At 41.3% G+C, this 17343-nt stretch overlaps 1 protein-coding gene across 2 annotated transcripts; it reads left to right on the forward strand.

Annotated features, from left to right (window-relative positions):
• Positions 1–743: 743 nt before the first annotated feature.
• SLAMF7 (SLAM family member 7) lies at positions 744–15496 on the forward strand. Of its 2 annotated transcripts, XM_036015252.1 has the most exons (7): positions 744–879; positions 8870–9202; positions 10510–10782; positions 10999–11115; positions 11572–11678; positions 13103–13165; positions 13981–15496. In XM_036015252.1, exons 1-7 carry the CDS (start codon positions 825–827, stop codon positions 14050–14052), a joined length of 1020 nt encoding a protein of 339 aa, XP_035871145.1. In that variant the 5' UTR covers positions 744–824; the 3' UTR covers positions 14053–15496. The 2 variants fall into 2 exon arrangements, with proteins under 2 accessions (XP_035871145.1, XP_035871144.1); XM_036015251.1 differs by lacking the exons at positions 13103–13165; positions 13981–15496 and adding an exon at positions 12494–13090.
• The last annotated feature ends 1847 nt before the right edge of the window (positions 15497–17343 follow it).

Raw genomic sequence — 17343 nt, forward strand, 5'->3', positions numbered from 1 at the left:
CCTGCACCATATTCAGACTTTTCTGCTTAAGGACTCCTTTCTTCAGTCCCTCAAATATGCACCTCTTACAATGCTCTAAGAGAGGAATGCCATTCTTCTTAGGGTCCCATCTGGGCTCAGTTAAAAGCATTGACTTAGTAGGGCCAGGAGCCCCATCTGGATTTCTATCTGAAGAAATCAGAAACACTAATTTGAAAGAATATATGCACCCTTATGTTCATTTTAGCATTATTTACAATCACCAAGATTTGTAAACAGTCCAAATGCCCATCAGTAGAGGAGTGGACTAAATAGCTATGGTATGTTTACACAATGGAATGGTACTCATCCATAAAAAAGAAGAAAATGTTATTCTTTGCAACAGTATGAATGGAACTGGAGAACATTATGCTAAGTGAAATAAGCCAGTCAGATAAAGACAAATATCAAATGATTTCACTCCTATATGGAATCTAATGAACAAACTGAACTGACAAGCAAAATAGAGACAGACTCATAGAGAGCAGGCTGACTGCTCTGGGAGGTGGTTGGGAAGTGGAAGAATTGAGCAAAAAACAGAGAAAGAACTCATGGACACAGACAACCATGATTGCAGGGATGGGGTTTGGGGGTGGGGGTAGAAAAGAATATAGGCAGATCAATGGTAATGGGAAAATACAATAATAAATAAATGCATATTTATAAAATGAAAGAAGGTTAGATATGATTCATTCTTACTTGCTAATCTCATGACCCCTCCTACTTAAAACCTCAGTTTGGAAAGAAACCTGAGTGGTATGTGAGAGAAGTGGTTTCATTTTAACAGCTGACCTCCAGAGAACAATATGCCTGTTTCCCCAGTTCATTTTATCTTCATCTTTCTACTCTACCAGCTCACAGGTGAGTCCAGCCAGATCTTCCTGCTCTCTTGACTGCCTTCCTTATTATGAGGATCCTGGGTCCACTCTGATGCTCTGGCTCAACTCAGCAGGTTCTGCTTCTTTACCTAATGTTTCTTTTTACACCCTATTATTACTGTGCAGGGAACAGACTGGAGCATGTCAGCCTCAGGCCAGACTGTACCTGTAGTATGTGGGTTCTTGACTGTAGAAGAAAGATTTCACAGCATGAGTACAGGTGACTTTGGTAGTACTGAGGACAGTGAAACAAAGGAAGAACTTATGGTAGAAGAAGTAACAGGAGAGAGCTTAGGTAATGCTCTGCTTTGGCTCCCTAGAAATATTATACAAAAGGAATAAGCCAAGATGAGGCTTCTCTTATGTCACTAAGAAGTAAAGGTCCCAGTGACAGAAGTGAGCCAAGGAAGAGCTGCTTTTAGCTCACTGGGAAGTCTGAAAAAAAAAAGGGGGGCTTACCCTCTGGCCTTGAAGATAGGACCAGAGGGTAAGTCCAGGGCAAGCTGTCTTCCCACTGCTCCTTCCCCTTAGAATTTCAGAGGAAGTAAAAAGTTCATGCCTGGGCAAGGGGGATAGGCATGCTCTAGAGTGAGCCCACACCCAATCTTTGTCTTGAGGGTTTTTATCCCTCTTCTGCAGGTAAGAATCTTAAGGAAGGGTTACAGCAGTACATTTATCAGCTTTCCAGGTGTGTTTTTAATATGCTGATGCATCAAAAATGAGTATATGGGGGGTTATTCTTTGGTCTGCTTTACTGTTTTCTTTTCTTGGGTCTGTCTGACTTTTAATGGGGTTTTTGTTATTTGTTCACTTGACTTCATATGTCCTAGGGTTTGGCTGACACAAATGGCATTACATGGGTTTCTGTTCTCTAGCTTCCAGACTAGGGAGATTTAAGCTGTGTGTTCGCTGCTTAGGGAGGAGAAATATAAACCATTGCTCTCAAGTGTCCTTGGTTGGAGGAGATAAGATCTTGCAATTCACAAGCTGGCTGTAAATTGGGCAAACTGTTTGGCCTTATTTTATTTCCTTGCCTCAGTTTCCCTATTACAGTTACTCAGGAATTCCTAGCTTTTTACTATCCTGTCACACCATAATTTCTGAATCACTGAGAGCCAAAAGAGACTGAAGAAAGAAGAGAAGGAATGACTCTGGAGACCAACTCCCTTTCTGACTGTCCTAGGGAAGAAAGGGCTGGAAAAAGTGGTGTATGACCTATGTCCTAATTACAATTTCTGCCACAAATTAGATAAAAAATATAATCTTCCCTGGACCCTAGCCTACCTCCCTTTAAGGACACCTTTAAAAACAAAATGATATCATGCAGGTGTATGTTTATTTTTTTCACAAATGTACATTTAAAATATTTTCTTTAAATACATTTATAAGATATCTAAGTATTTTATACTTAGAAATATATTTTAAATGATTATTCAAAAACAGTTATACTGGTGAAAAGAAATGTTTGCATTTTTATCTTTTAACCCAAGCAATTTAATCAGCCTATATGTAGAAAGCCAACTCATATTGTAGGTACTTTATGATTAGTGTCCTGAAGGACTGGAGACTCCTTCTACCTGTTAAAGGACTCTATCTAATCTTTGGACATTTTACTAACCTGAGGGATCTCAGAATAAACCAGGAGCTCCATAAATCAGGAATATATTTCCAGTCATCAAACTCCTAGAGTACTTCCATGAGGTCTTCCCTTGAGGACCTGGCATAGCTAATTTGTTTATATGTGCCCAGGCCTACCTATAGTGATCTGCTCAAAATCACACAGTCAGTCAGCACTCCCAGTTTTTATTACCACATCACCTGGCCTGGCCAAATATTCAGCATCAGATTCTCACTGTCCTTTAGTTCATTAAAAGTTTGTATTTTTAGGAAGCACCTGGTTCTAAGTAGTTGGTCCTAAAATAGGCTCTCATTTTGTAAGCCATTTCCCTGAACGGAAGTGGTGATTAAAGTGCAACTTGGGGAAGCTGAGGTGGGGGAGGACATAGCAGGTACACACCCAAAACCTGAACTGTGGGCATCAGGGCACAAGTGTGTGTTGTGCTCCAGAAGGCTATGGGCAGCCTGTGTGGTACACTTCCCATGGTGGAAAGGAATGCAGGATTGTCATAGAGCCTCCAGTGGGCAGGACAGTGGGAACAGTGCTGGCCCTAGACAGGGACACCTGGGTTTGACTTAGTAGCTATATTCTGTTCCCATTCTGAACTCAGCCTCTGAACCTTGGTCTTCACAAGTATATAATGGAAAATAAAACTGAACTTGAAGTATTGTGGTGTTTTAAATAAAATATCAAAGACAAAACAATGATAATAATAATCATTATTTGTTAAGTTCCTCTTATTTCTAAGGCATTTTCTATACAATCTTCTCACAAATTTATAAGATAGGTATTATTATCCCTGATTTATAGATGAGAAAACTTAGGCTTAGAGAAGTCAAAGTATCTTGGGCAAAGTTACACAGCTAATAAGAGGGAGATCAGAAACTGAGTTTCCAAAGCTGGTTGCTCTTTTTATCACACCAACCTGCCTAACACTGTAGCTAACACCAGGGAAGTGCTCCATAAATGCATATTCAACCTGACTCTTCCCAAGAGAGCTTGTTGTGATTCCTTCTCCACCCTCCTCCCAGGTATGTGAGTCCAAAGTAGGGACTAGAAATGCCCAAGAAGAGCAAGTAACTCTGTTTCCAGAATGTGAATGCACCAACAGGGACCCATGCTGCCCAAGTTAAGAGAAGCTAAGGATCAGCTCTGTGGCCTCAGTATGCTCATCTGGAAAATGGGTACAATAACCTGCCCCCCCCCCCCAAAGATATTGTGATGATTAAGTGATACAGGAGTGCTGATAAGACAAGTAAAAAAAGAAAACAAAAAAAGTAGGTAAGGGGGAATCAGGAAAGTGTTGGAAAGGACCAGAAGAGACAAGAAAGAGGAGACAGGAGATGAGCAAGGGTCAGAGCAGTAGTAGAGAGCTTGAATGTGAACATTGTGTGCTAGGGTGGGAGGAGTGGTAAACTTGTAGGGTGAACTGGGAGGTTCATAAGCCTCTTTTTCATGTACAGACAATTCCTGATTTTTGATGGCTCAACATGCTATTTTTCAACCTTATGATGGTGTGTATCAGTAGAAATTGAACTTCAAATTTTTAATTTTGATTCTTTCCCAGGGTAGCAATATGCAATAAAATGCTCTCTCATGATGCTGGGCAGTGACAGTCACCCACAGCTCCCAGTCAGGCACATGACCATGAAGGTCTACAGCCTATACTCTACAGTGTACTGTGTTGCCAGTGTTTATTGGATTTTGAGTTTTACATTTTTGCATCTCATCGTGTCTACAAAATGCCTATTGGTGTCTCTTGCTTCTGGTGAGAAAAGGAGGAAGGCAATTACTCTTGAGATGAAATATTTGGAGATGAAACTCAAGATAATTGCCCAATTGTAGGCTACTGTTAGTGTTCTGAACACACTTAATGTATGCAAGGCTAAGATCTGATGTTGGGTAAATTAGTGTATTAAGTGCATTTTTGACTTTATGATTTTTCAACTTATGATAGTTTTATCAGGCTACCCTCATTATAAGTCAAGGGTCATCTGTACATGGCACTGATTTACAATGCTCTTTACAGGGTACATTTGTTAAGGAGAAGTTGGGTAAAGAGAGGTAGTTTCCAAAAATTTTTTCTTTTTTAAGCAGTGTTTCCTTTTTCTGAAATGAAATCTCACACAGAAACAAACAAGTAAATGACTCTAGTGAGAGGAACTGAAATCTCTCTGATGGAGGGGAAGTTCCATGGACTCTGGCCAATCATCCCTATCTCCATTCCCCAACTCCTATAACTTCCTCTAAGCTCCTCAGCAGAAGCTGAGGGACTTAGGGACTGAGCAGAAACTGAGGGACTGCCACAGACCTGAAGGGTGGCAGGAGGCACTGCTTGGGAAACCCTGCCTTAGGAGCCCTGATTCTTAATCTTGGTCTTCCACTGGCTTGAAATATGTCACTACAAAACCCTCAGAGCATCCGTCTCCTCATTTATAAAATGAGAGTGAACTAAGTAGTCCCTAAGAGTCCCCCTAGCTCCATAATGCTCTAATCCTTGGTTTCCACAAGGAGGGTGCCATGACATGGTGGTGCATTCTGATGGAAGCACAGAGTACTGGGAAAGGTGCTCAGGGACTGGGCTGGCAAGAGGGAGATTGGCTTTACACCTTCCCTTACTCTGAAGTCTTTCTCCTAAGTCACCACCCCTTGATTCTAGCTGTACTGATGATATCCCTTCCTCCTAATTTGGCTCCCTCCTTCCACTCAGCTTTTGAGCCTTAGAGAAAACAGGTTAAGGGGCAAAGGTAATAACTCAAAGTGAAGGGAAGTAGCAAAGAGGAGGAGCTGTTGTCCCTTTCTGTTATGGAGGACATCTTAAAGCTGACTTCCATGACACCATAAATATCTGGACCTTGACTAGAGAGGAAGGCAAATTATCTCCTTCCCCAGCTCCCTTAATTTCCAAAGGCAGGTTGGCAGGGAATATTTGCTGAATATTCCCTGCGTGGTGTGAGTGACTGGTCTACAGGCATTAGATTCCAAACCACTTTCTGGGAAGCTTACCTTGCCAAGAAGCCACCCAAAGAAGTTTTGGGAAATCTCTGCTTCTCATTTTTAGCTATCCTTGTGAAAATGAAACAAATAATGGGAAGCTTTCTCAAGGTCTGCTCCTCATAACACTACTCTCTGCTTTCCCTCCTGCCTCCTACCATGTCACAGACTGCTCTGTACTTCTCAAAATGCTTTCAGATCCGTATTCACCCTTCATCTTCCTCTAAGTCCTGGCAAACAAAGGTTATTTTTTCTGCTATGAAAGTTGAGCACGCTGAAACTCAAAGTGTTAAGGGGTGAGGCAATAGTAGAAGGAACACAGGCCTCTGAGACAGAGGAACTAATCAGCTTCTCACCCCACTTCTGCTATTTTCCAGTTTGGGAACTTGGGAAAATGACTTAGTATCCTGGAGCCCCAGTGTCCTCATCTATAAAGTAGAGCTTCACCTCTATCTCACATAACTGCTTTGAGAATCAAGAAAGATTATACCCATCAAACTAGTTTACAAACTACAGTGTGACATCAAGTGTTTGTTGGTGTAGTTATTATTGTGAAGGAGTCAGAATGAAACCCAGCTTTCCTGAATACCAGTTAGGCCAGAGCTCTGAATCGTTTACACTATTCCATGAATCCTGGGAGGAGAAGCTGTCTCCACCCCTCCCTGGGTGGGACCCCAGGTCCCATCACCAGGTGATCTGGAACAAAATGGCTATAGACATTGGCTAATTCATAGCAAAATTGTATGTCCAATTACTACTCAGGGGAACATCTTCTGAAGAATTTAAAGTAAAAAATAAACTACTGGTGGATTGTCACAAGGTGCATGTGTGAAACAGTTGGAGACTTCCTCAAGGAAGGGCTTTGATCTAGGCTTCATGGGTCTTGAATAAAGTTAGATAAGCAGAGAGAATGATAAAGCACAAAACAAAAGTTTGTGAGGTAGATAGTAAATGAGACCAGGTGAGGAGAGAGGAGTGGCTACTTGCCTGGTGGTAGGAAATGGGTGGCTGTTCTGGGGTTCATATCTTCCCACAGGCTCATATAGTCATCCTGGTCTTAGAGCAAAAGTCCTGGGATTCTCTTATATACAATCAACCCAGGTCATATGATACCCCTGAATTAATTACCATTCCAGAGAAAGGCTACCACTACCTGTGCTGGGTGCCCATCATTTGTGCCCAAACCAACTGGATACGACAAAATGAGGAATGGATTAAATGGATGCCAAGGAAGTAGGTTACGCCACTCACTGCATTGATCTAGGTGGGAGGGTAGATGAGTTTCATGGGACCAAATCATCCCTGGTTTTGTAGGTAGGCATTAGTAATCACTCGTTTCCCAGAGTCAGCTCATCCCACAGGTCATGTTAAGTTCACCCATTGTACTTTCCCCAAGTACCTGGTACTCCCCCTTTTATAACACATGTAGTTATTTATTTGATGACAATCTCCCAATCCCATGAATGCAAGGATCATGACTAGCTTGCTCCCAGTTATATCCTCAGCTCCAAAACAGTGCCTGGAACAAATATGGAACCAAATAAATTATTATGAAAGGAAGGAAGGACCTAATGAGAAAAACATGACCTACTCAGACATAGTAGAACTCTAGAAAGTCACAGCTTTAGGCAGAGAAGCCAACCCAGAAAGGGGAAGTGCAGTTCAGCCTTGGGCAGCTGAGAAGAGAAGTCTCTTGTTTCTGCATCCCTTTTCACAGTCAACTGGAAAGAAAAAAACAAAACATGTTGGAACTCACCAACCCTGCCCCTATCCTCTGAACTCACATTTAGGAGCTGGCATGGAGCTACTTTCTTCTTTCATGACATGCTTCCCACCCTGGCAATTTGCACTATCATTCTCCAGTTTCACTCTAACAAAAAATTATAAATTTGAAGACATGTCTTTATGTCACCACACAGTTCACATTTTTTTTACTTTTACCCTGAGGATGTAGCACCACATGTGTGAGGTGAAAAAGAATGACTGTTCAGAGCTTAAATGTGTGCACACATGCTAAAGCACCAAAGCCACATCCTTGAAGTTTTGTCATCTCCATGACTAGAATATCTCCCCCAAACCTTATGTGTAGACAAAATTACTCAGTTGCCCTAAATCCAAGTGTTACACCTACTTGAAGGCAAGTGATATCCAATCTTTACTTGACCGCAGACTACAGGGTCCAGCAAAAGTAATGCCTGCTTGAGTGTGGTTGGTAGGGTACGTGAATATCTCCCATGAGATGGACGGCAATTTGAACATTTTACCTAAAATGTCATATGGTGTGTTTGAGTGGGATGTTATTATGTAACAGAATCACATGCATATGATTTTGTAATAAAAGGGGGGTGCATTATTTGTGTCGGACCATGTATTAACTCCTTCCATCTCTGTTGTTAAAGTGAAAGAATACATGCATTAACTGATCCATCAAAAGTTTAAAAAATTGATTTCATTTGTATCATTTACTGGGACTACTTTGATAACCCTTGGGATGGTCAACGAGCAACTGAAAAACCATCCTACCTTAGTGTTAAGAAAACAGGGAGAATGGTTTTTTAAAGAATCATATTCCTTAACAGAATGACTTTATAAGGGCCTGAGGGACTCAAAAATATATTCACTGACTGAAAAATTATGAGCACAACATTTGATCACAAGAATCAGCTTTGAAAACAGTACTTTTGAAAATAAATTTAAAAATGAAGTTGGCCAAGATCAAGAACCTGTAATCAAGGGACTAGGTGAACATTTGGCAACATCAGATTCTCTTACTCTGGAGTACTGGGAGAGCAGCTTATGCTTGAAGGAAGGTCACCAAAGGATATAAAAGGGAAATTGGGATTCTCAAGTCCTCTATGTCATAAAATAGAAAAATAAATTATCCTCAAATTTCTAAGCTATCATTAGCATGAGGAACTTATAACTTACCTCCCAATGTTCTATGCTGTGCTTGGAAACCACTACCCCATATCAGACAAGCTGCTCCTGCATCTAAATTAGCTCTTCCAGGAACAATGGGGATAGGAAGATGGTGCCTTAAGTGGTGCTTGGACAGTAAACTCACAGTTGTTCTCCTGCAGGAATTTGTCAAGGATGGAGCTGGTTCCTGTGGTCTACCTCAGAGCTTCATCTTTTCAGCCAGAGGTCTCTGGGAGTAGGGTGGATTCATGGGGGCATCACCCCTTTCAAGAAAGAGTTCTGACCTCAATGCTTTCAAGGGAGTGAGGTTCCAAAGGGATTCCCAGGGACTGTTTGGGTTGGACTATGAGGGTTTCTTGGAACCTTCCTAGAACCCAAAGTGGGTCAGTAATTGGTGGAAATGGTAGGGACTCACATTTATTTTATGATTCTGTGTCTGCAGGGTCAGCAACCTCTAGAGCCCTGAAGGAGCTGGTTGGTGCCCTTGGTGGGTCTGTGACTTTCCCTCTGACACACTCAATAAATTCGATTGACAGCATTGTCTGGACTTTTAACACAACTACTCTTATCACCATACAGCCAAAAACAGCAAACAATCAAGATACTGTCATAGTGACTCAAAATCATAATAAGAAAAGGGTGGAGTTCCCACATGGAAACTACTCCCTGAAGCTCAGCAAACTGAATAAGAATGACTCAGGTGCCTATCATGTACAGATATACAGTTCATCCCTCCAGCATCCCTTCATCCAGAATTATGAGCTGCGTGTCTATGGTGAGTAGAACCGGTTCCAAAAGTGAATGACTGCCTTGGTAAAGTAGTAAACTCCTTAATATTGGAGATGTTTAAGCAAAAGCAGGATAAACACTTGGAAAGAATGTGAAAAAAAGAACTCCTACATGAATGAAGTAGAGTTGCTGACCCCTGAGATCCCTTCCTACTCCAAGATTCTGTAAGAGGTAGTGTGGTACAACAGATGGGTGGAATAAGTGGAAATCACACAAGTCTAATGTTGGCTTCTCTATTTACTAGCTGCATGGTCTTAGCCAAGTTACTTAGTATCTTTGAAACTCAGTTCCCATGTCCATAAAAGGGAAGAAAGTGATATCTATTTTAGAAAAATTATCAGGTATAAACATCAATCACACTCCTTCCCCTACAGTTTCCAATCAATTGAGAAATAGACACAAGATTGGAAGGAAGATAAAAAAAATAGCTTTGTTTTTTCTCTTAAAGCAAGCTAGGAGAAATATTTTACCCTAAGTCTAGAGCTTGGAGCCCACTCATGGAAGATGAATTTATAAAACAATTATTCAGCCAGCTACAAGAATAGCTGCCTCACTCACTGAGATGTAATATCACAGATACCAGGAGATGGGCCTCCAAGTTTGCTTGTAAGAGGTAGGTCATTCACATTGATCCAGGTGTTTGTGTGTGTGTGTGTGTGTGTGTGTGTGTGTGTGTGTGTGTGTTTGAAGGGAACAGAAGATATGCATTCTACAGAAAAACTAACTAGCTGGGAGCTGAGAGGGAGGAAAACCACATTTAGTAGCAATGTTATCAGTTCAAACCCACAAATAGAGAAATGTAGATGATAGATGTCAACCTCTTATCATCTTAGCAATGAACCAATTGCTCATCTTTGGAGGGAGTGGAATAAACGCCAAGTAGGGAGGGAGACCAAAAGTGTTATTCCACCAGAAGAGTAAAGTGAGTCTCTTCAAGGTAGCCTAAGGGCAGGGAAATAGGGAGCCTGTAAAAAAGATAACATTAGCTAACATCTAAAATACATTTAACACAGTTCTGGCCATATGGCTGTTCTTAGTAAATGGGAGCTGCATTCTTGTTAGGTTGCTATTATTTCTATTACTATTGTTGTTGTTCTTGCTATACAGCTGTAAGAAAGCAGACCTAGGTAGTTCTCTTTCCCAGATAAGAATGAGAATTCTGCTCTGAATTGCTGCTTCCTCTCTACCCTGTAGCACCTCGAAGAGATTCAGGTCCAGGGTTATAAGAATAATTCAGGAAAAGGAGAGCTATAGGCATAGTTTCCACCCTTGGTTATCCATTCTCCTTTACAGAGCACCTATCAAAACCCAAAATTACCATGGGTCTGCAGAACAATAAGAATGGCACCTGCATGACCAATATGACATGTTCCATGGAACAAGGAGGAGAGGATGTAACTTACAGCTGGAAGTCCTTGGGGCAGACAACCAATGAGTCCCATCATGGTTCCATCCTCCCCATATCCTGGAGGCTGGGGGAAAAGGATGTGACCTTCATCTGCATGGCCAGGAACCCTATTAGCAGCAACTCTTCAAACCCCATCTTCGCCCGGAAGCTCTGTGAAGGTGACCGTCTCTCCTCTTTCTCCAAAAACCTGTACTCTTGGGACCTATAACTTTTTTAGCTACTGCTTCCCATGGGAATGGGTCCTGTGTAAAAACAGAAGACCTCTGGGAAGTCACCAGACTGGGAGAAAAGTGGAAGTTGCTTCAAAAGTTGGGTCATTTTCCCTAGCTAACTGTTTTTCCTTCCCTGTGCCTCTATCCATTTTCTCTTGAAAGGTGTTGCTGGTGACCTATATTCCACCATGGCCCTGAAATTCTTGTGGATTTTCTTACTTCTCAGTGTCCTTGTACTGGTGACAATTATTTTCATTACATGGAGACAAAACAGAAAAGGTAGAGCATGTACCATTTTTGTCTTGCCCTCATTCATGCCTTTTCCACCTCATTTATTCAATAAACATATGCTAACTGTGTGCCAGACTTGGTGCTAGGCATAAGGATTCAGAAATGAAGGGGCCATAGTATCTGCCTCAAGGAGAACAACATCAGCCTGCACCCTCAGTTCTGGAGTAGAGAGAGTATTTGATTCCTTAACTAAGGCCAATATCCTTCTAGTTCTCTCTCTAGCCCCCACCCCTTTCAGAGACTGGAAAGTAAAATAATGAGGGTAACTAGTTCATCCTGGGATTTTCCTGGGGTTAGCACTAAAAGTCTCATGCCCTGGAAAATCCTTTAGTCACAGGGACACCAGGTTAATTGGTCACCCTAAGTAGGTTGTCAGATGGGGTAGAGGGTCAATGGGGATAGTGAGTGGAATGAAGGGCCAGCTCTGATTCTTTACCAACTTAGTTACAGAGTCCATTGAGGAGAAGAAAATGGACACTCATCAGGAAATTCTTAACTACTATCCCCCGTCTGGAGAGACCTCAGAGTATGATACAATCTCTAACCTTAATGTGAGTCCATTTCCTTCTTTCCTGGAGTTTTATCCTTCTATCTGAGGCCCTTCTTGTTTTATTTGAGATTTTCCCATGTATTTGGACAACATGAGAGATGAGGATGAATAGCCTTTGAAACCCAATGCACTTGTGTCTCCCTTGGGTCTTTACGAATTCTCTATTATGCAGGAGTTGGTGACCTGTTTGGATCCAACCAATAATGCTCACACTATGGCCTATGGAATCACCTTTTTCCTCCACAGTTCATAACAGCCACTCAGCAGGCCTGATCCCTTTAGCATATGGGGTCAGTAGATTGGATTTAGGGATGCCTTTTTCCATGAGGCAAATAAAAAAGCCATCAGGAAAGGACTCAAATGGCCCACAGTGGCTCTGGGCCCACACTCAGACTTTCCCAAGTGTGTGTTATCAAGCTGAAGTAAATAAACACAAGGTTAATCCAAAGGACACTTGGAAGAGAATAAAAATAAACTTTAAAATTAGCCAAATAAACAGAGGCAATCTGGAGGCATGAACTATGTAGACAATTTCAAAAGTCTCCCCAGGAATGATCATTGTAGTCCGGGCTGGAATAGCTGCTTAGAGGTCATAATGAGAGCATTTTTCTGCATAGGTCTACTTAGTTAAAAAAAAAAAGAAAAGAAAAAGAAAAAGAAAAGAATATTTTAGAGCCTCAAAATCCCAGTTTTACTCCAGCCCTTGGTGTCTCTCAATCAGGTTGCACCTTCCTACTCTTACCAACAACTTTTCCAAAAGGAGACACTATGTTTCTTCTTCAAAGTTAATGTCCAAGAGTGCCTTTTCTCCTGTAGGGAGAATGCTCTGTGCTCCACTCAGCCTGGCCTCTGTCCAAGTCGATCACTTTATGTTCATGCCCCACCTCCACCTCATTCAAGACACATTCCCAGACCACACAACTGGATATCCTGGATGTTCAGGAATATACTTCATTTTCCCAGGATATTTTTCTCTGGCCCGGAAGGAGCTTTTATTATTGCTATTATTGTTATATTGTTTTGTTCAGTACCATCGCTCATCCTTAGTAATTTGTTCCAAAGGCTCTTTTGACTGATGGAAAAGTTTATTTGCAGTATTAGCAATACTAGTTCAAATTATCCTTTAGTTACCTTAGAGGCTCATAGTTCATATGGCTTATATATTTTTAAATTTATTTAAACACAACACACTTTTAAAATAATGTAATTATTTCTTTAAACAAGTTATTAATAATTATACTAACAATCATCTACAAGAGCACTTCCCACTACCCATTTCTGTTCCAAAATCCTCTAACTCTCTTGCCTTCTTTCCCCATCTTGCTTTCCTTTCTCTGGATTCTAGGCATCTATTTGGCCTTGTCTATGTGATTCAGGGGTAGATGATGATTTCTTTTTTTGTTTTTGTTTGTTTGTTTTTAATAGAAAACAATTCCAGAAGAAAATTCTGTAAATACAATTTATTCTGTGGTACAATTACCCCAAAAGGTAAGAAATATTAGAGCTCAGTTTTATCTTAGTTGTTCCATCATTTTTTTGTAGTTCAAGCTTGGCTTAAAATGCCTTGGGCCCCAGGGACCTCATATTCCCTGGCTTGGAAATAAAAGGTCCCCAGGATGTCCCCAGTCATTTTGCTTAGAGAGAATAGAAGAGAATCGTGTTTTAGGGGTCAAATGAGGGTAATGTGGAACAAATAGTGTAGGAGACAGTTTCTAGGTAGGAATAATAGGAAGATCAGCAGGATCCTGACTAAGGACATGGATGGGGTAAAGGGCCACAGTTAGGCTGTGCCTGGGAGGGAGGTGCAGTTGTAAAGGAAACTCCAGCCTGCTTCTGAGCCATACCAGTAAACTGGAAGCAGAAGAGATTTCCTTCTCTTTTTCACATTCTACCTATGTAACACTTAGTTTGCATACTCCCTAGAGTCCAACTACTAAGGTAGTAAGCTTTTAAAGCTTATTTCTTCATAGATCACACTTGGCATAAGTAGTGATGCCTCCTATCTCCCCTCTCAACCAGATCAGAAAAGATGAGAATGGGTGAAGCAGTTTGCTAATAGAAAAGTCTGGTTCTGATGGATTATTAGAAGCAAATTTCAGTTCATTAAGCACTCAACAAGATAAATATGGGTTAACCTTATGGAATAGTTTCTCTAGAGTCAAAGTGATTAAACAGCAGGAGCAAGCACAATGGGAGGCTTGGGTTGAGTAATCATGGCAGTGAAGAGTATCTGGGGAGTCACTTGTGGGGGATCCAGAGCCCTGCCCCTTTCACTACTCTGTGTTCTTGTGTCTTCGTAACAGATGGAGAAAACTCACTCACTGCCTGCATCACCAGAAACACCAAGGCAATTTGTCTATAAGAATGTCATCTAAATAGTAGTGACTCCCTCTTATCTCACCCCAAAGAAAGTAGTCAAAAGAATTCACAGAACTGACAAGAAATATTGAGAAAGATTGAAGAACATTGACTTCCTTCCAGGATAACTGTTGTTTCTGCTCCTCTGTTGAGAAATCTCCTCAAACTCAGAATATGTAACTATGTCTTCCTGGATATGTGATTGTTAATTTATCAGCCAATCTTAGGCAAGGAGCTTAGAAGTGTCTCTTTTGAAATGTCAGTGCAGTATCACACAAATGAATGATCACTTCATCCCAAGGTTTGGAAGTCAAGAATATTCCAAGGGTCTGATTGTCAAGAGGGCATGAATATCAAAACAAGCAGGTGTTCTCAGCAGACATAACAGCCAGAAATAGATTTATTAATCAATTAATTTAGTATGCGCCTGACACTGTGCTGAGCTTACACAGATTTTGGTCAGTCATGCTCTCTGCTCTCGTGAAATTTGTCCCTCATGGACTATTGCTGTGGGCAGTCACAGCAGGCCTGACCACAGATTCCCAGCACCCAGGGAGTCAGGTGTGGATCCACAGGACTTGGGGCTCAAAGGACAGAGAAGCCAGGTGGAAGACTAGATTTGGAAACTCAGAAGTGTGCCTGACCCAAGAACGAGGACTACAGTTCCAGTTTCATTTATACTCTATGCTGCAAGTGAGAAGCCCATTTCAGTTGAGAAACTGAGCCTGGAGACACATTACAAATTCATTATTGGGGACTTAGAGTCAGGGTGTGGTCACTTGGAAACCTTTAAAGTTGATAAATTAATTCAACCAATATATATATTGAGAACCTCTGAGTCAGTCTGGCAAAGAAAGGTAGACATCAAAAGAAGGGTTTACTTTCTTTTGAATGAAATGAAAAGCCTGGGGTGGAGGAGTGTTGGTTTTGATGTGATCCTGGATACAAATCTTAAATGAAAATGTTGGGAAGAGATGTGATGTCCCAGGTCTGGGGGTGTGAAATGTCAAATAACAACAAAAAAAATTTGATTTGATGTCTTTCACACAAGGGAAAACTATCCATGGATTGGGGCAGTACTGTGCCTCACAAGCAGTGGAACACTCTTTTCAAGGAATTCTGGGCAAGAATGAGTTTTATAGAGCATTAGAAGAAGGGAAGAGAAAAAAAGGCAGGCTGGCTAAGAAGTTGATGATTCCTCATCAGGCAGTGGGTCCAGTCTTCTAGGGTAAAGTGAGGTGGCTAGAGAGCTTAGTTAAAGGATTGTGATTGGTGTACATTCAATTTCCTTGACAGGCATTTCCTGTTATATTCAGGCTGACTTAGGTTTGCATTAAGTTTAGATTTGGGTTGGGTCACGGGGGCAACCTCCATTTTGTGGGTCTTGGTATACCAGTTAACTTATCTGAAGTAAGGTGCAGAAATGTGTGTTAAAACTTGTGAAAAGAGAAAATATCTGATAAAAAGTACATTCATATATAATACAGTCAAGGTAATGAATAATAGACCTTCAAGAGAAAAACTAAGAAGAAAGTGACCAAAAGAACAGTCTGAGGCTGCTGATTTGAAAGGAAATGAATGTAAGAAGAGACAGTTCATTAATTCTAAGGAACCTGGAGGAGGGCTGGTCTGGCCTCCACATGGAGCTGTGCAGGTGTAGGAAAGAAAAATAATTTTCCCTCTAACCATCAGCTTCTTTGCTGAGACACCCCTGTAATAAAAAGACACTTTAACAAGAGTAAAACAAACATGTTTAATAATGTGTATGGAAGATAACCAGGAAAACTGAGTAACTCCTCAAAATGGCCATCAGTTTAAATATCACCTACAGCTAAAGACAAAATAAGATGTTGGGGTTGGTGGGCAGGTATGGGAGGTTAACAGCAAAGCACAGTAACTGAGGGCAAGGTTGTTATGCAGATTTAAGTCGTCTTCTTCTCCATCAATAGGAAGTTTATAAGGATTTATTCATCCTGCTCTTATTGGTCCAGAGGAGGAGGCCCCATAAATGAATGGAGATCTTCCATGGAGATCTTACCCAAAAGGGTAACTTATGCTCACTTTCAGGGCTTTTCTTTGTCTATTTTTTTAAAGATTTTATTTATTTATTTTTTAGAGAGGGAAGGGAAGGAGAGAGAGAAAGAGAAACATCAATGTGCGGTTGCTGGGAGCCATGGCCTGCAACCCAGGCATGTACCCTGACTGGGAATCGAACCTGCGACACTTGGTTTGCAGCCCACGCTCAATCCACTGAGCTACGCCAGCCAGGGCTTGTCTATTGTTTTTTAAAAAAATAATTAGTTCAAATAATTCTTATGCCAAGTGGCATATTTTAGGGTGACACATTCTGTGCCTTGTCACATATGTGCTCTGCTTGAGGTACTGAATCTGAGGGAGTGTTATTCACATAATAATATTATAATTGCCTGTATTTATTATTTAGAGAGGAAAATCAAGTGTCTTTTTAAAAAATAAAATCAAATGTCTTTAAAGAGGTGTGTTTTTTCTAATTCTCACAAAGGTAGCAGGGGTTGGGACATGCCTGTAATAATAGCACCTGGAGAATAATTTGCAGTGGAGCCAGCAGTGGAAGCCAGGGCTCTAAACTTGTTCAACACTGAGTATGTGTCCCACATTGATGCTATTAATGATGATATGGCACCATTGTTAAAACTCTGATCCTTGAGTTTGGCTAGAAAAGAATTCAGAATTCAAACATAAGCAAAAGTTTATTTAGAAAGCCTCAGAAATAGAAGTGAGCCAACTGGGCTGTGTGGACTCAGGAAACAAGCTACAGAGGCAAAGGAAAGGCCCTTGGTGCTTAGAAAGAGAAAGCAAGGTACACACCTTATGGAAGAAAGGGGGGAAAAATGTGGGTGAGAGAGAGAGAATATGCCTGAGGGGAAAAAAAAGGGACAGGGAAAAGGGCATTGGCATGTGAGGAGAGAATGAGAGAGAGAATGTGTGGAGCACACCCCGGGTCCTTTCTCTTAAGGGCTCTGCCTGCAGATCTTCCCTGGCTGCCACAGAAGAGAATAAGTCTACCAGGACATGATCGCTTGGGGAGGTAAGGCTGACCAGTCTCTCAGAGGAGAAAGGGAGTTAGCCCCTCTCCACTGGGCTTTTACTGAGTTTAGCTTACTAGGGAGGCATATACAAGAAAGGAGGTATTGTTTACAGATACATTTCTAGGGTCATTGGGGTCCTTTTGGAGTCAGGTCTGGTAGACAGGGTGATGCCAATAGGCTGTAAAACTTGGGGAAAAAAGCTTATTTTGTGCTTGGACTCTTAACATTAAATTGAGGGAC

This window comes from Phyllostomus discolor, chromosome 14 (assembly GCF_004126475.2).
Source record: "Phyllostomus discolor isolate MPI-MPIP mPhyDis1 chromosome 14, mPhyDis1.pri.v3, whole genome shotgun sequence".
NCBI classification, from domain to species: Eukaryota; Metazoa; Chordata; class Mammalia; order Chiroptera; family Phyllostomidae; genus Phyllostomus; species Phyllostomus discolor.

Excerpts from the sequence above, each read along its gene's own strand:
- SLAMF7 (XM_036015251.1), top strand. The coding sequence starts at position 825 with ATGCCTGTTTCCCCAGTTCATTTTATCTTCATCTTTCTACTCTACCAG. Across the intron at positions 11,116-11,571 it reads ATGGAGACAAAACAGAAAAG|TTACAGAGTCCATTGAGGAG; the intron begins GTAGAGCATGTA and ends TTACCAACTTAG. Across the intron at positions 11,679-12,493 it reads ATACAATCTCTAACCTTAAT|GGAGAATGCTCTGTGCTCCA; the intron begins GTGAGTCCATTT and ends TTTCTCCTGTAG.